At 38.6% G+C, this 27,596-nt stretch overlaps 1 protein-coding gene across 6 annotated transcripts in view; it reads right to left on the reverse strand.

Moving 5' to 3' along the window:
- The window catches only part of LOC138749510 (general transcription factor II-I repeat domain-containing protein 2-like), a 182,216-nt gene that overhangs the window by 124,403 nt on the left and 30,217 nt on the right, over positions 1 to 27,596 (reverse strand). For 5 of the 6 annotated variants that reach the window (XM_069910937.1, XM_069910936.1, XM_069910939.1 and 2 more), the window contains exons 5-7: positions 22,091 to 22,194; positions 2,642 to 2,780; positions 568 to 705 (exon numbers count right to left, since the gene is read on the reverse strand). In XM_069910937.1, coding sequence (XP_069767038.1) covers positions 568 to 705; positions 2,642 to 2,780; positions 22,091 to 22,194 — 381 coding nt within the window. Of the gene's footprint in view, positions 1 to 567; positions 706 to 2,641; positions 2,781 to 16,590; positions 16,643 to 22,090; positions 22,195 to 27,596 lie in introns of all 6 variants that reach the window. The other variant, XM_069910940.1, reaches the window with a different exon arrangement.

Genomic DNA, 27,596 nt, shown 5'->3' on the forward strand with positions numbered 1-27,596 from the left:
CAAACTGGATTTATTAAGAAAAGACGAACAGCAGATAATGTCTCTAAGTTCATTAATTTAATTCATGCAATTCAAGGAAATAAGATGCTGTAGCAAAAAAATGTATAATGTTAACTTGGAAAATGGAAGAGAGCCTGAGAGTACAGCAATAGTACATGGAAATGAATAAATGTACTCCATTGGAAAATATAAGATATAATTTAAAAAATAAAGTCACATTATTTGAACAAATTTGGGAACCATACATGGAACATAATAGAGAGGGCTTGCCTCGGACCTCCACTCCTAAAATGATAAGAAGACAAAATAACTTGATCCAGTGTGTAAAAGTAGATGACATGTTTTTCTTGTTTATTTTTCATTGTGTGATGAGATTGTTTAATGGGTATATTGTATTGTACATGTTGAATGTTTCTTGGTTTTGGAGGGGGGTGGGAAAAGGGGAGGGAAGGTAGGGGGTAAAAAGGGGAGAAAATGCCACTGTGTATATTTAAGATGGAAATATTTGTAAGTATTTTGGTTGATATGGTTCACAGTGTGAAAAATTTTTTAAAAATACAACAGTACCATAAAGTGTGCAGAACAAATCCTCAACTGATTTTCTGATTTTTTCAGTGTCATCCTGGTTGTCCATAGCAGTTGGAGTCACAGAGGGCAAACTTTTATTTCCTCGTTTTTGTGCTGCCTTTTTCTCTTCAGTCACACCTGAAATCAAACCAACTGTTAGGAGACTTGTTAGGGCACCACTCCACATAATATGCAACTGGGTTTGATCAAACTGAAAAGTACATACCCACACAAAGGGTAGTGGTTATATGGAATAAGCTGCCTGAAAAATTGGTAGAAGTGGGTGGATACATCTACAACATTTAAAAGACATTTAGAGGAGCACATGGATAGGTAAGGTTTAGAGGAATATGGACCAAACGTATGCAAATAGAACTAGCTCGAATAGGCAACATGGACGAGTTCCCTGTGTATAACTTTCTGTTTTATGACTACATTATACATAGATTGCTCATGATAATTTCTGTATTCAATAAAGATCATGACAAGATAAAAAAAAACAGAAGTGGGGTATTCGGCCCATTAAATCTGTTCCATAAATCCACCCTGAGCTAATCTGTTCTCAGTTGTTTGAAATTCTGGCATTTCCCCCCATAACCCTTAATACCATGACTAATTAGATACCTATCAATCTCCCCCCCTTAAACTCCCCCAATGATTGGGCCTCCACAGCTGTATACGGCAACAAATTCCACAAATCCATGACCCTCTGGCTAAAGAAATTTCTCCTTATCTCTGTTCTAAATGGATACCTTCTAATTATAAGATTGTGCCCTCTTGTCCTGGATTCGCCTAACAAGAGAAACATCTTGTTCACATCTACTCTGTCCAATCCTTTCAGCAATCAACATGGTATTATAACAAAAGAAAGACAAAATTTTCAAAGGCAACGTAGCAGGAAGTATGAGCTTACTGGTGGGTTGACAATCAAAGTCAAAAATGTTTCTTTTTTTAAACTTGAATAGTTGAGGCAGCACTGGATTGTATTTCAGCATTGTAGTAAATTTCATCACTCATATCTATTATCTTTGCAGTCATTCAGACAATAAAAAATCTGACGGGGCTAGTGCCCAACTCAAAACTGTTGCCATTATACGTTCTTCTCGTCTCTGATAGATCAGTTGTTTATGCAAGATTATGGACCAATCATTTCATTAGAAGGCCGACTGTAATTTTTAAACTTTAAACCAATGAGAAGGCTTATAAATGTGAACACAGACACCAACAGACTTAAAGACAATTTCTTCCCTGAAGCCATAAGGCATCTGAAACAACCTTAAAACAGCATTCTCATACTGCCCTTGCTTTGTGCTAATTTTATTGTTATCCTTTTCTCTGCAAATTGTGCTCTATAGATGTAATATAGAAATAACCTGCTGGTCAGTTCTCATAAGGATCTTTCTCAGTATACTTTGTATTTTGCAACAAATAAACAAACTATAAATAACAGCATGGCTGCAGTAAATCTGGTCCTGTCACAAATTATTTTTTTCCAAAGTGGTAAGCATCATTTAAAACCTAATAACAACCTCTTGGCACGATAAGCTCAAACTTTTTCCAACATATCTTTAACTGCTGATGATTGGACATCAAATATTCTATATACATGGCCAGTGTAGGATCTTGAATCAGGTAAACAGGATGAACATGAGAACAAGAGAAGGCTCCATCAAATAGTCATGATGCGATTTTTAGATTAAAAGAAGGTTCAGAACAAACTTTGGTAACTTGCAAGCCAATTTTGCAGATCTGATCACTGTAAAGAATTAAAGTGCAAGTAAAATTTAAAGTTAAAGAATAATTTGCAGTAAATTGTGGAGAGTTTGGTATCTGTAGAATAAGATGAAAATATATGTGAATTCATGCCATATTTTACAATCAAGTTAAAACCAGATGTTACAAATGTAGAGATCATGTTATAGAGTGATATTAAAGCATTTTATATCATAAACACTTTATAATAGTGCATGAGAACAAACTTGGGAGAAAAAAACCCTCAAATTCAAGACATCACCATGGAGAAATGGGGATTTCCTGCAATTTAATATCTCTTGATTATATAATTTCAACTTACAGTATTTCACAAAGTCAGTTTGAAAATCCTTTCTGTTTCCAATGAAAGATTTTCCTCCTTCAGTCCCCACCACAAATATATCTTTCTCATATACAGCAATACAAGCCACTTCAGCTTTTGACTTTGCAATTTCCTGGCACTGAAGAGCAAACACAAGTCAAACCAATTTTTTTTTGCTAAAATGCACATTAAAGATATTAAATTTGTTGAACATACACTTCTGCTCATCAGACATCACTATGAAAACAAATTGCAGCTTCATATCCATATGTATTCCAATTTAGAGATTTTAAAATATTATGGACAAAGTCTAGACTCTAGAGGTTCCAAATTAGAATTATAGACATGAGAAACTGACATAGTCATCAGTTGCTGCTGAGCTGTATCACAAAACATTTTCATTACACCGCCTTACACCACAAAACACCAAAAATATGGATCAGAAAAATAAATCCAATGTAAGCAAAAGTTTAATTGTAGCAAAAAAAATTATAAATATTAAAATACAATCATTGAGAGAGTGGGGGTAAGACAATCTTCCAAAATGTTCAAGGATCAACCAGCTATTTCAGATATGTACTTCCGTCTTCAGCACCAAATTGAATTTCAGATGATTCTGCTGTTCTCATTTACAGAGCCATATTTTATCCCATCCCCATTTCCCTTTGCCTTGAGCCTCATCTGCTCTTTCTCCCCTTTACAAATCTTCCCCTTGCCCGCTGTATGGATTAAGCCATGATGCCCTCTTCCAGTTCCAACAAAATATCTATTAAATACATTTCTACCCAATTTGTTGAACATTTCAAACATTTTCTAATTTTAAGATTAGATCTAGTACCATGTTTGTGATCTTTTTTCAAAGTTCAGATTTACTGCCAGAATATATAGATGACACCACATACAACCCTGAGATTCTTTTTTCCTGTGGGCCAGGCAAAATTCTATTTAAATCAATTGTGCATAACTAAGAGTGCTTGAGTTTGTTGTTGAGGAGCCGGATGGTGGAGGGGGAGCAGCTGTTCCTGGTGGTGCGAGTCTTGTGGCACGGAGACCTCTTTCCTGATGGCAGCAGCAAGAACAGAATGTTCTGGGTGGTGTAGGTCCTTGATGATTGCTGCTGCTCTCCGACAGCTGGGCTCCACATAGATGTTCTCGATGGTGGGCAGTGATGTACTGGGCTGTGTCCTCTTACCTTTTGCAGGGTTTGGTGCCCCCATACCAGGCCATGATGCACCAGACAGAACAGTTTCTACCACACATTTGTAGATCTTCACAAACTACTGAGGCAGTAGAGGAGCTGACTTGGTTTCTTCATGATGACATTACAATGTAGGGTGCAAGAATGATCCTCGATAGAGTAACTCCCAAGAATTTGAATTTGCTCACACTCTCCATCTCTGATCGTCCAATGATCATACACCTCTGGTTTTTCCTTCCTAAAGTCCAAAATCAGCTCCTTGGTTTAGGTAACAGTGAGAGATTATTGTGAGTACACTATTCAGCCAGGTTTTCAATCTCCCTCTTGTATGCGGACTCATCACCACTTTTTTTAATACAGCCCACTACTGTGATATCGTCAGCAAATTTGTCGACGGTGTTGTCTTTTCACCATATAGCATTAAAGACTCTAGAACTGTACAATACACTGCTAATTTGTACAATGTGAGCAAGTACAATGCTTGAACAATTGTGGAAAATAGTTTTGTCAACTCTGAATATAGTATAATCAATTCAGAAGCCAAAAAACTACCCAAACAGAATGAGTTGCTGTCTCTCTAGTTTACCTTTGGCCTTACCTTGACAATGAAGGATTTAGAGGACAGAGAGATCAATCTGCAAGAAGTTGGAGAGGAGTTAAAATGGCATGATCTAAAGATGGCCATTCATGACAAGGTGCAGGTGCTCAGCAAAGCATTCATCTAGTCTGTGTTTGGTCTTTTCAACGTAGTGAAGGCAATAGACAATGTTGGAAATGCATGTGAATCTGTCTCACTTGGAAGGGCTGTCAGTAGTAGCAAGTGGTACAGGGTCAGATGTTGCACTTCCTGAAGAAAGCCGAAAGGGCTGGGGAGGGAAAGAGATGACTGTTCATGTTTAGCTGACTGAAATGAAGTTGGGTGCGAAAACCTGATGGGCGAAAGGCAGGACCAGGACTTATTCAGTCTGGATGGAGGCAGGGAGAACTGAAGTGCAGGAAATGGCAGAGATGCAGATGAGGGCTCCATCAACTACAGTAAAAGGAAACAGGTTTCCTCAAAAAGGAAGTCATTTCAGATGTCCTGGAGTGGAAGGCTTCATCAAGAAACGGTGCAGCAGAGACTGAGAAACTAAGAGAAAGGCATAGCATTCTTTAAAAAGTACAAGTGAGATAATAAATTTCTCAAAATATCTGGAATACTAATGAAGTTTGAAAAGTTTAGAATTTGGGTCAGAACCCATCAGCAGCAGTATCCAAGTCTGACCAATAAACAAGAAAATATGTACTGGCCTTGGAAGTATGGTCAATCAACACCAACTCCTGGAGAATCTATGAAATTAGATGTTACATTTCTAAATTAGCTAAGCTATATCCTCTAATGAGAGTCAAGATGGAAAAATTGTTACAAAATTAAAGCAAGGCCAAGTTGCAGAAACAAGCCACTCAGATTAACTACTGTTGTTCATCCTTCACACAAATGGTCCTTGAATAAATACAATTCCTATACTCAGTACGACCGTACATATTTTGTACCCCCAATTTTAATGTGTTATTCTGAAGTCACGTTCTTATACAATTGCAATTTAGGAACAAATTAAAATCTACACTTTCAACAACAAATTTAAAATCCTCTGCAATTGAACACAGTGACTAAAACAAGTACAGATTAGTTAGGTTTTTTCTCTGAAGAAGTTTGCCAGTTCAGCATTCTATTTGGTTCGGAGTTCAATTCAATATGGATTTCCTTCAAAGTTCTAATAAATGTATTTTAATACAAATCACCATCTTGCAACCTCAACTCAGAGGCCTATTCAATTTTTCTCCATTATAATAGCACCTTTCCCTACCAACCATCCTGAATGATTGTGATGTGATGCAAAAATGGATGAGGACCCTTCTCATCTATACAACGTGCGTGCGTGCGCGGTCCAAACCATTACAGCATAGGCTCAATTCTGGGAACTAATTTCCAAAGTTCTGTTTTTCAAATCCTCTGTTGAAACACACTTTTAAACTGATACTCAGAAGTTATTAGTAAGGAGGTGGGAGAGACTGAGTGACTGGACTGCTGTAAACTCACAAATCTTCGTCATTTTTTTGGCTGAAATATTCTTTCCAATGAATGGTTGTCAATACTCCCCTTTTCCTTGCATAGGGGAAACAAAATGAGTGACTTCCACGATGCTTCCAAAACCCAGGCAAGGATCAGTCAAAATGACCATTACAATGGTCACGATCCAATGTAGGAATTCTCCTGCTTCCTTTACCCAGATATGGGCCAATCAAAATGACCATTACAATGGTCACGATCCAATGCAGGAATTCTCCTCCTTCCTTTACCCAGATATGGGCCAATCAAAATGACCATTACAATGGTCACGATCCGATGTAGGAATTCTCCTGCTTCCTTTACCCAGATATGGGCCAATCAAAATGACCATTACAATGGTCACGATCCGATGTAGGAATTCTCCTCCTTCCTTTACCCAGATATGGGCCAATCAAAATGACCATTACAATGGTCACGATCCGATGTAGGAATTCTCCTCCTTCCTTTACCCAGATAATGGGCCAATCAAAATGACCATTACAATGGTCACGATCCGATGTAGGAATTCTCCTGCTTCCTTTACCCAGATATGGGCCAATCAAAATGACCATTACAATGGTCACGATCCAATGCAGGAATTCTCCTCCTTCCTTTACCCAGATATGGGCCAATCAAAATGACCATTACAATGGTCACGATCCGATGTAGGAATTCTTCTGCTTCCTTTACCCAGATATGGGCCAATCAAAATGACCATTACAATGGTCATGATCCGATGTAGGAATTCTCCTGCTTCCTTTACCCAGATATGGGCCAATCAAAATGACCATTACAATGGTCACGATCCAATGCAGGAATTCTCCTCCTTCCTTTACCCAGATATGGGCCAATCAAAATGACCATTACAATGGTCACGATCCGATGTAGGAATTCCCCTGCTTCCTTTACCCAGATATGGGCCAATCAAAATGACCATTACAATGGTCACGATCCGATGTAGGAATTCTTCTGCTTCCTTTACCCAGATATGGGCCAATCAAAATGACCATTACAATGGTCACGATCCGATGTAGGAATTCTCCTGCTTCCTTTACCCAGATGGGCCAATCAAAATGACCATTACAATGGTCATGGTGGTTAAATAATTCCCCTGACAGGGAGAATAAGCCGAAATGACTATTTCACACGATGTCACTGTACCTCTATGTTCATCTGGTGGCTGGTCAATAGAATGAAATGTGTTTATTTAAGTATCCCATTCACATGACTCCCTGAAAGTGTCCCACTCACATGACCCACTCACCTCCTGTTTTCCTGGATAAACCACCATTGTTCTTTCTCTTCCTTCAGAGCATCAACTTTGTTGATAGTTTGTACTTGATGGTGCGATCCAGTCTTACCACAGCTGTGAATGTTCGCAGCCTGTTTTTACCCTTAAAGTGACAGTCACACTAAATGAAATAGGAGCTTGCAACAATAAGAAATTTGTAAAATTTATAGAGCACATTCATGTTATAAAAACGCATCTTGTAATTTTATCCAAAAAAGCCCTCACCTCTTTAGCTCCATCTATAAACCAGAATTCTATTTCCTTCCTGGAGTAATACAGTAAGTTGTGGTGAAATACAGTTGCAACACACAAACGTGGTGTCTCATTCATTCTTTATTACTAATCTAAAATGGTTCCCGCAGCACACAATATATATGTGCGATGATGTCATATGCCTGCAGGTGTATATTCACAACATTCTCCCCCCACCCCCAACAAGATAAATGGTTTGTGAAAATAGCATATAGGCAGAATTTACACTAAACTATAAGGTGCACATGGACTAACGGTGTGAATTACAATTAGACGACAATATCAGTATGACATGTTAAGCAACCACGTCACTGTACATAGTCCTTCAGGAGTTCTGGAGGATATCTTTCTCTTTTTGCTCTTCTTGGCAAGGTAGAATCTGCCGGGAGTTTTTGTGATTTCTCTGCACTCTTCGCCTTTCTGGGTAGTACCTCCTCCTCGGTTGGTGGTAAGTCTTTGGCGAGCCCCATTTGGGGGTTGATTAGGACTGCTCTGCTGAGCAGCCAACATCGAGGGGGCATCATCTTCTGAAGATATTTTTGGAATGTCATCGTTGAGATGAACCCACAATGGAAACTCATTGGGACTGTGAGCAGTGGGTGTGGCCACTGGATCATCCACCGCTCCTAAATGGTTGATTGCCGGTTCCACATTTATTTCCCATCGGTATAGAATAAGAACAGGGATCCCATTTTTTTAAAGAATCATGCCTCTTATCACGGCTCCCTATTGCTGCAGAACTCCCGTACCAGTACTCACTTCCAGAGACTTTGTAGGTTTACTTCGGAATGTGGATTGTTCCAATGTGAAGGCCGATGTTTGGGTGCACCATGGAAAGTCTTGCCCTTAAGTCACGCCCAAACATCAATTCTGCTGCTGTTCGTTTGGTAGTAGAGTGCAGCATTTCTATATGTTATTAGAAAATCCAATATCTCATTCGAGCTTGAGTGGTAGGGTGCTGATAAGATGTGTTGTATATTGTTATTACATATACACCTTAAAAGCATCAGATACAAACTGTGGCCCATTATCGGAGATGGGTAATCCATATGATGTGAACATATTTCATAGTCTCTCAATTGTCTGATTTGTTGTTGTTCTCATGTGTGAGACTACTGGCTATTTAGAGTGTGCATCGACAATAATAAAGAAGTTTTCTCCCATAAAGGGATCAGAGAAATCTACATTAAATATGTGCCATGGTCACGATGGGCATTTCGATGGGTTAGCCTTGGCTTGAGGTGCTTTGGGTTGCACCTCCTTACAAATGCAACATTTTCTCACCATCTGTCCAATATCAATGTCCATTGATGGTCACCAGACATGCATACATGCCACAACTTTCATTCGATTCATCCCTGGGTGATTATTGTGGAGCTCTGATAGCATGGCAGCCTGCCATATCCTGGTCCCCCGTAATAAACATGCTTCAATTGATATTTCATTGCGTCGTGTAAAATAAGGTTTCAGTTTGGGAGAGATGGTTTTGGCCTCAGGCCATTCATTTTAATGTGATATAGAGGACCTTTGACACTGTAGCTTCTTTCGGTACTTTGCTGAATGTCTTTGCTGTAATTGGTAAGTAATTAAGTTGTTCTTGATTAACAGCTGTAGCTTCCGCTGTCCATTTAATGTTCAGTTTCAGGTAGAGGTAAGCAAGATAGAGCATCAGCATGGCCATTTTTTAATGTCAAATTGTAATCATATGCGGCAAGCTGCATGGGCCACCTTTGAATTCTTGTGGCAGCTGGCACTGGAATCCCCTTTTTAGGGCATAGAATCAAACTCAGTGGCTTGTTGTCTGTTAGCAAGACAAACTTCCTACCATATAAGTATTGGTGAAATTGTTTGACACCAAATATTATGGGGAGTCCTTCTTTTTCCAGTCGTGCATAATTATATTCACAAGCCGTCAAAGATTAAGAGGCATAAGACAGCGGATGTTCTCCCTTTTTCGTCACCTGTGATAAAACCTCGCCTAAGCCCACTGGGGAAGCATCCATCTTTTCTGGGTTGTGGTGGACAAGAACATTATCTCTTGATGCTAGCAGTTCTTTTAAATGATCGACTGTGTTACTTGTCTCTTCATTCCAGCACCATTTCTGTTATTTTTCTTAACAATTGGTTCAACGGGCTGAACAATGTTGAAGTATTTGGAATGTGCTTCCAATAATGGTTAACCAAACCCAGGCATGACTGCAATTCAGCTTTATTCGATGGGTAGGGTGCTCTGCAGATGGCCTCAGTACCAGTGGTATCCAATCGGACTCCTTCACTATTAAATGTAACTCCTAAAAATGTAACGGAAGGTACCATAAATACACATTTTTCCTGGTGCAGATGGACGTTTGCTTGTTGTAATCAGGTTAGGACCCTTTCCAGGTTTGATAGATACTCTGACTCACCTCAACCTGTAATTATGATGTCATTGAGGTAGCATGCCACATTTATACCATCAACAATTTGTCCATGACTGCTTGAAATATTGCCGGGGCTGCTAATATTCCATATGCTGAATCCATATAACCCCAAGGGAGTATTGATTGCCACATATTTCTTTGAGGCCTCATCCAATTCGATTTACTGATTTGCTAGGGTTAAGTCCAGTTTTGTGAATATTTTTCCCTCATTCAGGGCCTGAAATATTTTTTCTGCTTTGTGCAGGGGATGTTCAGGTATCTGCAGAGCCTGAATAACGGTGACTTTGTAATCACCAAATTCAGATTTCTGAGTTGGCTTTTCCATCTGGTACAGTTCGTTCCAAGATTCCTTCATTTTCCAAACTGTTAACTCTCTCCTTTTATTGCAAACTGAACTTGAGTTCCATAACTTCACCTGGACACCTTGGATTTTCCCTAGGCCTTTTTCAAAAATTGTCCAATACCTAAGCACTTGCTCCAGATTTGTCTTGGCCTCATTACAGATTCTGTTCATTTCAGATCCAATTTCCAACCAATCTAGTTGGATGTGTGACACCAGTTTCTTCCAAATAACTTTGGAGTCAACAACGTAGATGGATATAATTTTCTCGATCAATTATATTATACTCCACAAAAATTAAATGGACTTAATTCTAATTCAAGTGTTTTCGATGTACAAAAGAAATAGGGACTTTTTTTACATTTGGTATGGTCTTGTGAAAAAGTGGAAAGGTTTTGGAACGATTTGAGTATTTCACTCAGACAAATTATGAAGACAAAGATACAAAAGGATCCAAGAATATTTTTACTTGGGAATATATATGAAAAAGATGCAAAGTTGAAACTGGATAAATGTCAAGAGAATTTTTTTAAGTATAGCAATAACGTGGAAAACTGAAAATCTAGTATCATTAACTAGATGGCATAGTAAAATGCAAAATTGTATACTTTTAGAAAACAATAACAGTTTAAGGAATTGGGTTGAAAAGTTTTATAATTTTTTTTAATGAATAAATTTCCATCCACCTCTTCTACCTTACCCACTCCTCTCAATTAGAGACTATAATAATAATAAATGAATATGTACATGCTAACAATATTATATATGTAGCAATAGGTGTTCTTTTCTTTCTAAAAGAATTTTAGTTCTTTTTATTGTATCACTATGCATGACTAAACAATCAATGTTATAGTAATGAATATTTTTTGTATTGATACAATAATTAAAATTTTCAAAAAAAAAACAATGTAGAGGGATTATCTTTTCAGTGTCTGTCCTTTATATTCAACATTTACTCTGCATTTCCCAAACACCTTGACTCTCTCACCTTTTACTGTTTTCAACACCACGTTGGACTCTTATGGAATGAGGTAACAGTCATGTTTTTTAACTTTATTGGCATTAACGACACTTCTGCTCCTGTGTCCAACTCCATTTGAAGAGGTTCGTTGTTGATTTTCACATGGACGTAGATTTCCGATTTCTTATCCATTAATCTACATTACTTCCAGTGCACTGTCTTCCTCGGAGTCCTTAGGTTCACTGCCAGGCTGTTTTTCATATCTTTGCTTTTTGTCCTTTTTCCCCCTTGTTGACTTTTTTTTTCTTGGACATTTGGCTCTGATGTGTCCCTCCTTCTCACATAGATGACATCTAGCTTTTCTGAAATAACAATTATCTGGACTGTGGTTGCTTTTTCCGCAGTGGAAATTTTCCCACTACTTGTGGTTTACCTTGTAGAATTCCCAACTTATTAAATCAGCCATTTCAAAACCAAGGCTGTGTCATTCGCAGACTAATGGTTATATCTTTTGTATTTAGCAATCACTGTTGGGCACTGCGATCAAGTTAAACCCTTGACTAATTTGTCTCTTAATGCTTTGAAAATGCACCAAACTCAGTCTACGTAATTCATTACAGATTTGCCTGTTTTCTGTATTAAAATTTGTGTACCTCCGATAACCAGTGGCTTAGGATATAGAAGTTCTCCTATTACAGCTCACGACTCTGCATAAGCTTTTGTACTTGGTCTTTCAGGACCAAGTTTTTGTACTTGGTCTTGGCGCTAACAGAGATTTTATCAGTTTAAATGTCTTCCTTGCCGATGTGCCAGTAATATTATGGGAAAAACAGTGTTGATCTAATCTTTCGACATAGTCATACCAGTCTTCTTCTGAGTCCTCACATTTTCCAAACTGTCCCTCCGCCATCTTGAGTTTTCTTTTCTTTGTTCTTTATGCATGAGCCTGTGACTCACTGTCATTTTTGGTCACTGTATTTCACTTTGTAATCTTCTCTCCAATGTTTAGAGCATAGAAGTTTGTTACGATCCTTGTCGCCAATGTTGTGTATTCTAGGTTTAGAAACAGACTTGCACACATAAACGATGTCTCATTCATTCTTCATTACTAATCTAAAATGGTTCCCCGTAGCACACAATATATATGCGTGACAACATCATACGCATGCGTGTATATTCAAGATTCAATTTATTGTCACAGTAATAATTTGTGTCATATTACATGAAATTTATTTTTATCTGCTGCAACGCAGATTCGCCACTGGCTGGAATTGCCTAAGCACCTTTTACAGTCTGACTTAAAGTCAGAGGGAAAGAAGCAAAAGAGAGTCCCACCAGTCACCGAGTGTCTGTAGATTTGACTCCAGCATTTCCGCAGCCCCACAGCCACACGGAGTCCAGTCCAAACTATTGGCAACCGAGCTCCAGATCCAAACCTCACAACAGAAGTCAGGTTTTATATTTAAAGGAGAGAGGAAAAAAGGAAAAGACAAAAAAAAGTGAATAAAAGTCTTTAGTTTAACGAAGATTCTAAAAATAGTTTCATCATTTGAAACTTTTTAACTAACTGAATAGCAAATCTTTTACCTCTAAACAAGACATAATATCCCTCAGCCACTGAACATGGGTAGGCGGGGCAGCATCCCTCCATCTTTTTAATACTGCACGTCTAGCCGAAAGAGAGGCAAAGGACAGAGTGTGACATTTGATTGGATTTAAATGAAGGTTGCCTTCTCCAGTGGAAGCAAAAACGGAAACCAAAGGGTTGGGTTCTAGATTTAAATTGAGGATTAGAGGCAAGGTTTGGAAAAAAAATCCCTCCAGTATTTTTTGAGGCTAGGACACATCTAGAACATGTAAATACGAGCTACTTTGGACATATAAGCCCTATGCACAACTTTAAATTGCAACAGACAGTGACAGGCACAGGGGTACGAAGAATTATCAAAAATTGAATCCCAAACCTTATCCAAGAGTGAAAGGTTAAGTCCTGTTCTGAGAAAGTTTTGATTTTATCAATAGGGGCACAAACCTGCCAACTTAGCAAAGATAACAAATATTAAACCTTTGTGTGAGGGTTGCAAACTGAGAAACAAATCAACAGTATTTGTACGAAGTATTCCATGGATGTTTGGTAACTGAGAGTGTTGAAAGTGCCTGATTTGCAGAGGTCCTTATCCCTTTATCCGTAATTCTAAAAACCTCTGAAAACCAAACATTTTTTTACTGCAGGTACAGTATATTTTCAGGTTTTCTAGAGAAGGCGAGGAGAGAATGTGGCTTGGGTGGCAAGCAGGGAGAGAGCAGTGAGATCAGCAGTGAGACTCAGGCGAGCAAGCAGGGAGCGAGCAGCAGCGCGACTCGGGCGGACAAGCAGGGAAAGAGTGAGGAGAGAACAGGCCGAAGAGCGTGGAGGCCCAGCATGCGGAAGGTGTGTCAGAGCCTGCTGAGCTGCTGGGGCAGAGGGCAAAAGGACCCGGGTGCTGAGCTCCATGGCTTGGGAGGAAGAGGGAAGCGAGCCAACGCCGAGGGAGGAGCAGTGATGGGAAGACCCCCCGGCAGCAGAGCCAATGCAGAGGGACCAGATGATATGAAGCACCCCTATGGCATGCAGAATCATGTAAAGATGGTAAGAGGTGAATGGATAGAACAGGGCTTGAAATAGAAAAACCATGAAAACCAAAATGTTTTCTGAAGTCTCACGGTATATATGCCACATAACCAGATTATCAATTGATTTATTTAAGGAAAAGGGAAGTGAGGATCCGAGATTTGCTGAAATGGAAATTTTTAAAATAGAATTCAACTCCATTGCTACCCATAGTTATGAAAGTATAACCAAAATGCAAGATTGCATATATTGGCCATTGAGTAGTAAAATCGGAAATTAGGCAACATCATGCCTCCATCCCTTTTAGATTTTTGAAGATGAACTTAATTTAGTCGAGGGTGCTTACCCTTCCCTATATAGGACAATATAACAGAATCTAATGAATAAAAAAAGATTTCAGGATGAAAGCTGGTATAGACTGAAAATAAAATTTAGTGAAAATATTCATTATCATAGTTAATTTTGCCAACCAGGGATGCATTAAGCACTGTTTCACATGTTTTAACAAGTGAGAAAATTTCTTTAAAAAGACACTTTTGTTTTCTTGTGACTGTCATACCAAGATAAGTAAAATGATTTTGCAGTATTTTAAAAGGAAAGTTAGTATACATTGATACAAGTTAATTCACAGGGAAAAGGCACTTTTGTGTAAATTTAATTTATATCCTGAGGACTGACTGAATTGAGTGAGCAATGACAGCATGTGGGGGGCAGGGTTGGGGGAAGAGAGGTATCAGGGCTTGATATGAAAAGCAAGAGATCATCCACATAAAGGGGAACTTTCCTCCTTTCCTCCAAATCCTTGAGATATCCTCACAACTTTGGAACTCAATGGGCTTATGGGCACCCTTGATGGATTCCATGTTGGAGACTGAAAGGTTGTGACTGTTAAAAGTTAATGAGGATTGAAGCAGTAGGGAATAAATACAGTAATTTTATCCATTAAATAAAATTTGGTCCAAAATTGAATTTTTCTATAACCACAAATAAATACATCCATTCCACATGGTCAAATGCTTTCTCCGCATCTAGAGAAAGACATCAGGAACCACATCCAAGGGTGAGTACAAAATATCAAATGACGATGCACATTAAGAGTAGCAGTTTTTAATAAAGCCATTTTGATCTTCAGATATAATTGCTGGTAAAATGTTCCCCAATCTAAGGGCCAAAACTTTAGCCAAAATTTTGACATCAACATTTAATAAAGAAATTGGATTTTTGGATCTTTGATCTTTACCTTTCTTTACAACAAGAATGATACATGTACTTTTTTTCCATGCAGTTTGGTCTTGTGATAGGGTACAACCATTTTGGGTAAAAATTAGGGTAATTTTGGAGAAATTATTTAAAATTAAACTACCATTAGACCCTGAGATTTTTTTTGTTGGGTTATATGGTTTCTTTGACTGGTTTGGGGTTGGATAAGTTTCAGATAGCTTTTGTACATTTAGTGTTATCAGTGGCACGAAAATGTGTAGCAATTACTTGGAAAGATAATGTAGAGATTAACATAGCTCATTGGCATAATGAATTGAGATCTTGAATTTATATGGAAAAAATAACATAACTTACATGATAACTATTCTTTTTTTGTTAAAATGTGGTCACCTTATTTGGAATATATGAGTTTAGAAATATCTTAAAATACTGTACATGTTTTATGGTTTTTTTGGCTCCCCTTGAGGGGGCTGGCTGAGGGAGGGGGGGGGGGTGCGAGGGAGAGGTGTTTGTTATTATTTGTATTGTATAAATTTTCTTTCTGTAATGGTTTTACGTTGTTTTTAAAAAGTTTTTTTTTAAATGATATACATGTCTCTTTGAATGATGCTGGAAATTTACCTTGCTTAAATGATTCAGATAGCGCAGAAGAAAATTATTTTAAAAATTCCAATGGAAACCCATCAAGACCTGGGGATTTTCAATATTGCAATGAAGAGATTGCTGCAGCTAATTCCTCTTGTAATAAAGGTTCAACTAATCTTGTTTTGTTATCAAGGGAAAGTGTAGGGATATTTAAACAATTTAAGAAATTCTCAACCTGTTATCATTTAGAAATTCAGAAGTATAAAGTCGAGAATAGAAATTCCTGAATGTGTAATTAATCTGAAGGCAATCTGAAGTACCATTGCCTTCATCCAATTGAAATTTTGTGATTTTCCATTTTGTTTCAAGTCCTCTCATCTGATTAGCTAACAGATTACAAACTCTTACTCTTCAAAAGTTGGCATTCATTTGGATGTGTCGAGAAGAGGTGGAATTTAGTTTGGAAATCCACTTGCTTTTTAATATAGTGCTGGATTTTTAACTTGACCATATTCTATTTCTTTAATTTGATTTAATTGTTCTTTATTGGCTTTCCTTTTCATATTCATAGTATAAGAAATAATTTTCCCCCTAAGGTAGGTTTTCAAAGCATCCCAAACAATCAAGCTGGAGGTTTCTATGGTATTTGTATTAAAAAAAGGTAATCTGCTCTTCCATAAATTTCACAAAATCATTGTCTGACAGAAGGGTCGAGTTGAAATGCCAGTGATTTTTTATTCGGGAAAGGTCAGGAAGAATTATGATAGTACAACAGGGGCATGGTCCGATATTACTATACTCTGATATTCACAAGAGTGGGTCAATGGGATCAGTTGATGGTCAATACAAAAATAATCAATCTTAGAAAAGGTATGGGGAACATGTGAGAAGAATACTCTCTCCTATTTGGAAAGAAAAAACACCACACATCAGAAATACCACAATTTGATTGGAAGGATTGTTTAAATAAGGCAGACTTACTCATTATGCCAGGGTTGGGATTGAGCACAGGATCTACCAGCAATTGAAATCCCTATCAAGCACAAGAAAGTATGAGCTCAGATCCGGAAAAGAAGAAAAAAGGTTCCAAAAACCCCACTTCATCCACATTAGGGGCACAGACATTAGCAAAATCATTTTATTATACAATTTCCCTGACAATTATATATTGGCCGTTTGTTTCTGGGTATTGTAATACTGTATCACAATATTACATTGTGATGCACAAAATTAATATTTTGATTAATAAGAAGAGGACCCCCCCCCCCCCCCAGTGATTTGGCTTAGAAAGTGGAGTGAAAATGCCATCCTCTGCCGTGCCATGAGGAGAGAATTATCAGAGCTATGAATATGTGTCTCTTGTAAAAAAAACCAATTGCTGTTTTAAGTTGCTTGATGTGTGAGACACTTTCCTTCTTTTATATCCTTGACATTCCAGCTACAAACTTTAAAAGGCTATCCATTATCCCAGATTAAAAATATAGATAGGTAAGCACAAATGATACCAAAACTCCAGGTATCAGCCTTAAGACAAGAACATAAAACAAACAGAATAGATAAACCCTGAATAAAACGACAATGAAACATCCAACCCCCTCCCTTCCACCCACTCCAAAACAAGGCAGCTGCCAAAACCCACACCAGCAAGCTCTTAATCCCCATTTTCCATTAAAAAAAACTTCCTGTCCTACTTATTACCATCTCCATTATTGTTATTTAAATTACATTTAACACTTCCAAAGAAACATTTAACTTTGTTGGAAGCACAACCATGTAAGAAAATAAATTCCTACGGTTTCTTGTGTTGTTCTCAAAAAGTATACTATAAAATAAAAATATAATTTACTACTAAAAATACTATTAATTTTCCCGATGTTCTTCTTACAGAAACTGAATAGATCACTGAACTTAAGGCAGAGGAGAGTACCCACATGACTACAGCCCAAATGGATATGCTATTTCACAAAATGTTACTAAGGAAGGGAGGACCAGCTCCCTTCATAACCATTCAAATACTGTTTGACAGAGGATAGAAAAATTAAAAGTAATAAACAATAATCAATCAGCCACCGACACCAAACTGATATTTACAATGGGCACAATATAGAGGGAAGATCATCTATATAACTTTGTGTCTCCTCGATGGAGCACAGTCACTTCCTATGCCCACTGGACAGTGTGATGCAGAGTCATGCAGGATACTGAACGGAGAGCTTGAATCCTCGATTATAAAGATTCAATGTTACCTCCCTGTACATGGATCACTGATTCAGGACTTTGGCACTGTAATCTTTCACAAAATGAATCTGTTGGGCACAGTATTCCACTTTCCCTCTCCACTGGACCTCATGGATCAGAATGTCCTTTATCTGATAGCGACATAGATGGAGAATAACCGAGTGAGGTCTCTGTCCCTGAGCCAGTTTAACTACTAATGAACAGTGAGCTCCAACAACTTCCAGCGGAGATGGTTGGGGTGGGGGGGAAAGAGTCTCCTTCCCAAAAACCTCACATATTAAATTGTAGAAGAATTTTGTAGGGTGTCCTCCTTCAATTGATTCCGCCAAGCTCAGGATACGCAGATTTTGCCATCTGGTCCCGCCATCTGGTTCCAGATCAATGACTTTAGCTGTTAGCTTCGAATTACTTTCATGTAGGCTTTATCAAACATTTTCTAAATCACTAACACGATGGCTCAGGTCATCCGTGGCGAGCTCAAGAGATGACACTAATAACTGGACTTGATCAAAATTTGTTTCTAGCAAACTAAAAGAGGTTTTGAAGTCAGCTGCTAGAGCCTGTCTGAATTGGTTCAATAGCTCAGAAGTAGCCTCCATTGTTAGGCTACTTGTCGCTTCTTTTTTTACCCCAGATTTACAGCTTCTTGTTGCGATTTTGAGGCAGACTCAAATAAAGGAGCAAGATGCAAAATCTATAACACTTTGGCTGTGAAATAAAGAGGTGAAGGAGTCAAAAAAAATAAAGTAGGCAGGAGCTCCTGCTCATTGCTTCTACACCATACTGTTACTGACTGGAATTCTGTAGCAGCTGTTTGAATAAAGTTGTGTAAAGCAGGATGTTGATGCCACTTGCCACTGGGGTGACTCTCTTAAAGTGTCTCATTATTCCTGCTTAATAAGAATTGCCCCAGTCAGCAGTTTTATCTGTAAATGCCGGGGGGAGGGAGTAATTATCCATAATGTTTCCGTGGAAGGGGAGGAACCTGCAGATGGTTAAATGTTTGCAAAGAATGTGACTGAAAGTAAAATGCTTTAAGATTTATATTCATGCAAGTGAAATTTGTTCAGTGGAGGTACAGTTTAACATTTTGTCTTTGAAACTGTTTATTCTTCATGCAGGTGTATTAGTTAGGAATTGTCTCAAGCAACATGAAAATACACTTGATCTGGCATCTACCAATCCCCATAGATACCGAATACAAAGGGTTTTCCTGTAAATAGTTTTACTTGTTCAGCAGCTCATATCATATCATCAAGTTTGCTGACGACACAACTGTGGTGGGCCTTGTTTGTAAGAATGAGGAGTCTGCATACAGAGATGGGATGCAGTCGCTAACAGACTGGTGCAGAGCCAACAACCTGCATCTGACATTAATAAAACAAAATAAATGGTCATTGTCTACAGAAGGGCCCGGGGCACCACACTCCACTGACCATTGATGGCTCCCCCATTGAGGTCGTCAGGTGCATTGGTGAAGAATCTCACCTGGTTCCTTAACACAAGCTCCATAGCCAAAAAAGTCCAGCAGCATCTCTACTTCCTACGAAGGCTGAGCAAAGTTCATCTCCCACCATCCATCCTCACTACATTCTACAGAGGATGTATCAAGACCTGTGCAACTGCATCGCCGCCTGGTTTGGAAGCTGTACCACCTTGGACCAAAAGACCCTGAAGAGGATATTGAAGTCAGTGGAAAAGATCATTGGGAGCTCTCTTCCTACCATGAAGGATATCTTCAACACTTGATGCAGGCGAAAGGCAATAAACATTGTAAAGGACTCCACACACCCCTCATGTAAACTGTTCTCTCTTCTCCTATCTGGTAGGAGGTACAGTAGCACTTGGGCCCTTTTGTCCAGATTGGGCAACAGTTTTTTTCCCCAAGCCATCAGACTCCTGAATTCCCAGAACATATGTGGATAGTGTACCATGGACTTTTACTGTATATATATTTTAATATGTTTAACTATTCTAACTTGTATTTATGTAAATATGCTCTGTGGTCCTGGAGAAATGTCATCTCGTCTTTACAGTGCGAGCATGGCATGAACAATAAATAAAAGTGACTTGAGTTATATTTGATTGAAAATACATTGTAGAAGGACAATTCAATGATGGTATTAGGTTAACAGTAATTTGAGAATTTGAAAGAGGTCATGAATGACTCGAACAGTGCATGATACTGACGTCAACCCCACTCCACAGATAGAAGCCCAAAACCAATTCCGGATGGGCTGAAATGACAGTGAACACTTACAAAACCTTGAAAAGGTTTCAACCAGACTACAACAGGCTAATATACAATTACGAAAGGACAAATGTGTCTTCATGCACCCCTCAGTAACTTATCTTGGATTTACAATAGTCGAGGGGGTATGAATGAATCCAGCAGGAACAGAAGCTGCAACCTGCGGACAAACATCTCCTAGAACATTAAAAGTGGACAAGAGAGTTCTGGTACAAGATTATAGACAATATAATGGGCGGTAGCAGTAATTTGACAAAACTTGAGCCCCTGCTCATATTCTGTTCTAGTGGGACACAAATTGTGGAAGCAACACATTGACCAATTACGAGCACTGACAGACACTAAAGTCCATGAACTGCCTCATGAACTAGAGGAGGTGGAACCAGTCCTGATGTGGCCTGCCCTGACCATCCCACTCCTCAGGCTGAGTGAGGTGGGGGGGGGGTCGGGCATTCACGTAGCTGAGGAGTCCAATGAGGGGTCCAGTAGCTGAGACGTGTAGCCAGGAGGCAGCGAACATGGGCAGTTGCTGCCGAAGGTCAGCCAAGCCGGGCAGTTGCCACCGACTCGACTGCCCACCCAACTATCTATGGGTCCTGAGCAATGACTGCCCAGAAAACCTCGCCGAGGCAGTCCAAAAGAGAAAGAAGACCATCCAAACACTTTAAGGACGATGTTCCCTGATTATTATTAAATACTTTCCCTTTATAATTATAAATACTCATGAGATGCATTCTAATTCTCACGTAGTCCTGGGCCCAATGTAATCTTGTTAGTTAGAAGGGGCCCAGTCAGTATTTACTGCACCGGGGGGGGGGGGGGGGGGGGGAGGACTGTTGGGTATAAGCCCACCTTCTGCTGGACATCATGATACCCACATCATGATGTCACCCTTCCATATATATTAACCCTGTGTGTCAGTAGCCATGTAGTTGAATAGAAATAAAGGATGAGAAAGCATCACGTCTCTGAGTCTTAACTGTGTGAGTGCATACATACTACTCACTATCAGAATCTAACCCTAATACACCCAGAGAAACAAAAACTGCAGATACTGGAGTTGTGAGCAAAGAATTGCAAATTATATATACAAAGGAGGGGGGAAAAAGGGAAGCTGACGGAGGGGCCTCTGGGCGATTTGTATACATTTTTTTTTAAAATCAGTCTTAATAAACGGTTCAAACCAGAAATGTTGACTGATCATTTCTAGCCATGAAAGCTGGCTAATCTGCTGAGTTCCCCAAGCAATTCTTTGTCTGCCCAAATACATCTACACTTGCGTATATTCCCGAAGCATTTTAGCAAAATTTCTTGAACATACAAAACCTCATTGGTAAACTGCATAACTTTTGTTTTAAAAAATTGTCTTTTCTTGAGATCATTAATATAATCAAAACACATTTTAAACTAATTATATTTTACCTTCTTCAACCTCCTTATTCTTTCACTCTCATGCTAAACTTTCAAGTGGAAGAACATTTCCTTTTGTACTATTTCAATCACCTCAAAACAGTAATCTAATTAAAATTCGTGCCATTTTTAATGAACCTCAAAAAGAACCCCCATTACTAAATTTCTAGTAAATTTAACAGACACTTTAAAATAAAGATGAATATAGCATTATAGCAGTACAACAGGAACCAGTATCTCAATATTTGCAAACCATTTCAGTCTTAGCTTTATTCCATCCAAAATGATGCTTATCAGCAACTACATCTATATTAATTAGTAAAGTACTTCACATAAAAAGCATTCACTTCTATTTCCAAAACCAGTAGCATTTCCTCAACCATCTAAAACACTCCAAAAATTATAACCTCCATTTTGCCAAGCCTCCAAACATCTTTTTTTTCAAAGAAACAACAATGCAGGTGGCTTTTTAACAACTATAGTCATTACTGATTCATTGACTTCACAGCCTTAAACATTTAAAAAATTGTTTATTACATTATCTAGCAGCTCAAGTGGTAGCTTAACAAATTAATACCTTACCATGGACTCCAGTGCTGACATGAGGAATTTTACAGCCAAAAGGTTTTCAGCTCTAGAGGGTTCTTCTTGTATGACTGGTGTAGTTCTAACTTGTGCCACATTTCCTGAGGACAAGGTAGAGAGATCAGATAGTAAACAGAAAAAAATAAGGCTACAGAAAGACTTTGCACAATTTTTTTTCAATTTAGAGATACAGCATGGTCATGTAGTATATGATGGAAGCACGGCCCACGACCCCATGCTGCCCAAATACACTCATATGACTAATTAACCTTCTAACCCTGTACATCTTTTGAATATGGGAGGAAAACTACGCAGTTGTGGGGAGAACACACAAACTCCTTACAGATAGCCCCGGATTCAAACCCAGGTCACTGAAATAGGTCACGCTAACCACTTCACTCACTGTGCCATAAAAAAATTCCAAAATAATTCCAATTATTCAATGATAAAATTAGTCAACTTTCTCTACTTGTTTTTCTTTGAGCCTTTGAAATCCCAAGTAGTTTGCCCCAAGTTTAACAACTTTCAAACGGTTCCCAACCAGTTAGTTCTATGAACCCATGAAAAATGTCAATATTTTATTAATTTCAATCCAAAATTAAAAATAAATATTGGAAATGCTCAGAAAAATCAAACAGCATCCATACAGAAATATAGCCAATATGTATTTTGTTTTGTTAAAGCTGCAGTCTCCCAAAATGTGGAGGTGAGGAAGTGAGATTAAGTAACCTATCTTGTGTTGATGAAATGTTGATGATTTTTGTGCTAATATTTACATTGACAAACCCAATTAATTCTACATTCTTAATTAACTCAACCAATGGGTTAATTATCCTGGTGGTTTTCTTGCTAACGTGAATGGGTTCAGGGACATTATCCTTGAAACCCATTGTGGATAAATTCTATGCTGCAATCAGTGCACAAAGAGCTAGTGAGACAAATTTGCTTTATGCAAATTTAATTCACTTTTTTCCCATGGTGATCATGTCTCTCCATCCATCACAGTCTCTGACCCTCCAAATTGTAGTTGTTTCCTCCCCTGTTCCTAACCATGATGTTAATCCATCTCTCATTTTCATTTTCCATCCACCTCTGCTTCTTTTTCCTTCCAGCTTTCTAGTTGTAACTAAATGTTCTAATGCATCTCTTCACATGATGTGTCCAAAGAACTTTGATTGTTTTCTGATTCTTTTAAGTAATGTACATTTTGTTTTTGTTCTCTGTAGAACTTCATTGTTATCCTGTCCATATGTGATATGCATAGCATTCTTCTGAAAACCACATCTGTGCTGCATTGATTTTTTTTCCATTGCATTTCTGATGGTCTATGATTCGCAGCCATACATCAATATAGGAAGAATGTAGCAGCTGAGAGTTCAAAGGTGGATGTCGATTGCTATTTTCTTGTTCATTAGGATGTTTCTCATTTCTTTAAATGCTGCCCATAACTATTCTTGCTTTTATGTCTATTTCACATTTGCCATCAGATGTTACCCATGATCCAAGTTGTGAACTTGTTTCAGGATTTCATTTCCCAATACAATCCTACAATTTGGAATATCAGGTTTCTTTGATATTACCATTACTTCAGCTTTCTTTTTGTTTAAAGTTAGGCCAAGTCTTTCGCTCTCTGTGTTGATGGCAGATATTAATTTCTGTAAATTTACTTCACTGTTTGCTATCAGTACTGTATCATCTGCATAGCAGAGGTTGTTGATATTGTGTCCTCCTATACTTTCAGGTAGGTCTTGTATGGTTCTCATGTTTTCACTATACAGAGAGAACATTACCCTGTCTGACTCCTTACTTTATTGGCTGATGTTCATCAATCTCGTTGTCTATCTGTATGGCTGCACTTTGTTGCCAGTAGAGATTCCTTAATATTCTTAGATATTTTCCATCGATATTAATATTTTTAAGCATTTTCATGATGACCTGGTATTTCAGTGTCAAAGGCTTTTGTGTAGTCCATGAAACAGAAGAATAGGTCATTCATATACTACAATTATTTATTCCCACATGGTTCTGACTCCAACCTTCTGCAAGGAGGGTAGGTCGCGTATAGGATCTCCCTGTAAAACTTGTTGACTACACAATGGCTTTTGCAAGCAAGTGAACTACTGCCTTTGGCTTATAATTGTCAAATCTATCAATGAAACTGAATATTTGCTTTCCCTTTAACAAACATTCAAAAATGTTTGGCAGGTACTAATCAATGCACTGTTTCCATAAATTTTCCCAGAACCAATGACGTCAGTGGTATCCCATACGACATGGACAATCATTGTCAAAACAGACAATGAAACAAACAATAGAAAGAGCTTCATATTCAACATTACAAACTCCCATCAAACTGCCTCACAGTTCAATACAACCTTCCAACAATAAAGTTCATGGTGAGACCCTGGAAAACCTTATCAATCTCAAGAGTCACTCCTTGAAGGAAAACATGGCTGAAATTAGTCATTGCCTTGAATGTCATCACACAGCCTTTGGTCAACTGTGGAAAATTACATTTTAAGATTAAGGCACAAACCTCAATCCATTGGGTAACAGTGATCACTGTCTTCTTGTATGCTTCAGAACTGGACTACCCATAACAGGAGATATCAAAAGGAACTTCAAAGATATCACAATTTATTTTCTCCATTAAACCCCCAAAAACTCACAAAATCAATAACAACGCTTGCTCTCTCTTTGGTCATTATCTGGATTGGCAGCTCAATGCTCTGGAGTTCGGGTGTTTCAGGCGTGATAGAGGGGGAGGAATGAAAGGGGGAGGAGTAGCATTGCTAGTCAGGGAAGATATCACAGCTCTACTTAAACAGGACAGGCCAGAGGGCTGGGCTACAGAGGCCATATGGGTGAAGTTGAGGAACGGGAAGGGTGTGACCTCACTGATAGGGTTTTATTATAGAACACCCAATAGTCAGACAGAATTGGAGGAGCATATCTGTAAAAAGATAGCAGATCAATGTTAGAAAAAAGTTGTGATAAAATAAAGGATTTTAATTTTCCACATATTGTCTGGACTCCCACACTAAAAGGGCTGGATGGCTTGAAATTTGTCAATTGTATTCAGGAAAGTTTTCTAAATCAATACATAGAGGTACCAATGAGGGATGATGCAGTACTTGATCTCCTATTAGGAAACCTGTATGTGTAGGCAAACATTTTGGGTCCAGTGACCATTAGTTTCAAGTTAATTACGGATAAGGATAGGTCTGATACTCGAGTTGAGATTCTAAACTGGAGAAAGGCCAATTTTGTGGAAATGAGAAATAATCTAGGAGTGGAGGATTAGGATAAATTGTTTTCTGGCAAGAATGTGTTCAATAAGTGGAAAGCCTTCATAGGCAAAATTGTGAAAGTGCAGAGTTTGCATGTTCCTGTCAGGATTAAAGGCAAAGTTAACAGGCACTGGGAAACATGGCTTTCAAGAGATATTAGCGATCTGGTTAAGAAGATGTATAGCAGGTATAGGCAACAGGAGCAAATGAAGTACTAGAAGAGTATAGAAAAATGTAAGAAAATACAAGGAAATTAGGAGAGCAAAAAGACACGAGATTGCTTTGCCAGATAATGTGAAGGGAAACCCGAAGGTTTCTGCAAGTATGTTAAGAGTAAAAGGACAGTAAGGATAGTAATTCCCCTTAGAATATCAGAGTGGTCGTCTATGTGAGGAGCCTCACAAGATGGGGAAGATGGGATAGTTTTTTAGCATCAGCATTTATCAGGAAACTGGCATAGTGCATAAGAGAAACAAGAAGTAGTGGCATGGAACATATAGAAATGGAAGAGGAGGAGGTTCTTGCTGTCTTACAGCAAATAAAGGTAGATAAATCCCCAAGGCCTGACATGATATTCCCTCAGTCCTTGAAGGAGAAGTGTAGAAATTGCAGGGGCCCTGGCAGAAATATTTTAAAAATCCTTATCCACGGGTGAGGTACCAGACGATTGGAGGATAGCTCATATTGTTCCATTGTTTAAAAAAGGCTCCAAAAGTAAACCAGGAAATTACGCCAGTGAGCCTGATAGGTAAATTATTGAGAGGGTATTCTGAGGGATTGGGTATACAGAATTTGGACAGCCAAGAGCTGATTAAGGATAGTCAGCATGGCTTTGTGCATGGTAGACTGTGCTTAACAAATCTTAGTTTTTTGAGGAGATTACCAAGAAAGTAGATGAAGGAAAGGCTGTGGATGTTGTCTACATGGACTTTGACAAGGTCCCACATGGGAGACTAGTACAGAAGATTTACACACTAGGTATCCATGGATAGATTGTAAACTGGATTTGAAAGTACCTAATTGGGAGAAGACAGAGAGTGGTAGTGGAAAATTGCTTTTCAGATTTGATTAATGGTGTGCCTCAGGGATCAGCGTTGGGACCACTTTTGTTTGTTTCCTCTATCAATCATCTGGTTGATAATGTAGAAAATTGCATCTGCAAGTTTGCTGATGACACTAAGATTGGAGGCGTTGTGGACAGTGAGGAAGGTTTTCAAAGCTTACAGAGGGAACAGGACCAACTGGAAAATGGGCCAAGAAGTGATGGAATTTAATGCAGAAAAGTGTGAGGTGTTGCATTTTGGAAGGACAAACCAAGGAAGGACATACACAGTAAATGGTAGGGCACTGAAGAGTGCAAAGGAACAAAGGAATCTGGGAATTCAGGTACATAATTCCCTGAAAGTGGCATCACAGGAGGACAGGTTTATGAAGGAAGATTTTGGCATCTTGGTCTTCATAAATCAATGTATTGAGTACAGGAGTTGGGATATTATGGTGAGACTGAATAAGACACTGGTGAGGTCAAATTTGGAGTACTGTGTGCAGTTCTGGTCACCAAACTACAAGACGGATATCAGTAAGGTTGAAAGAGTGCTACTTGGAAAGATTAAACAGGTTAAGGCTTTATTCCTTGGAGCGTAGAAGAATAAGGGGAGATTTGATAAAGCAATATTATGAGAGGTACAGACAGAGTAAATGCAAGCAGTCTTTTTCCACTTAAATTAGGAAAGATAAATACAAGAGGACATGGTTTTAGGGTGAAAGGGGAAAGGTTTAGGGGGACCATTAGGGGTAACTTTTTCACTCAGAGAGTGGTGGGAATGTGAAAAGAGTTGCCATCTGATGTGGATCACTCTAATAAGTTTTAAAAATAAACAGGAAAGATACATGGATAGAAGTTTGGAGGGTTATGGAATGGTTGAAGGTCAGTGGGACTAGAAGTATGAAGTTTTTAGCACAGACCAGAAGGGCTGAAAGGCCTGTTTTCTGTGTAGTGTTCTATGCTTCTAATCAAGTCCCTATTTGCACACAGCTGGCTACATTGCACAGACCACATTGTTCAATCTCAAAGTCTCAAAACAAACACTGAATTCTGTGGTGGAAAATGTTACTAGTTAGAATAGGGCAGGGCATTAGTATGACGCTGTTACAGCGCCAGCGACCCAAGTTCAAATCCAGCACTATCTGTAAGGTGTTTGTACGTTCTCCTC

The sequence above is a fragment of the Narcine bancroftii genome, chromosome 14, assembly GCF_036971445.1.
Source record: "Narcine bancroftii isolate sNarBan1 chromosome 14, sNarBan1.hap1, whole genome shotgun sequence".
Lineage (NCBI taxonomy): Eukaryota > Metazoa > Chordata > Chondrichthyes > Torpediniformes > Narcinidae > Narcine > Narcine bancroftii.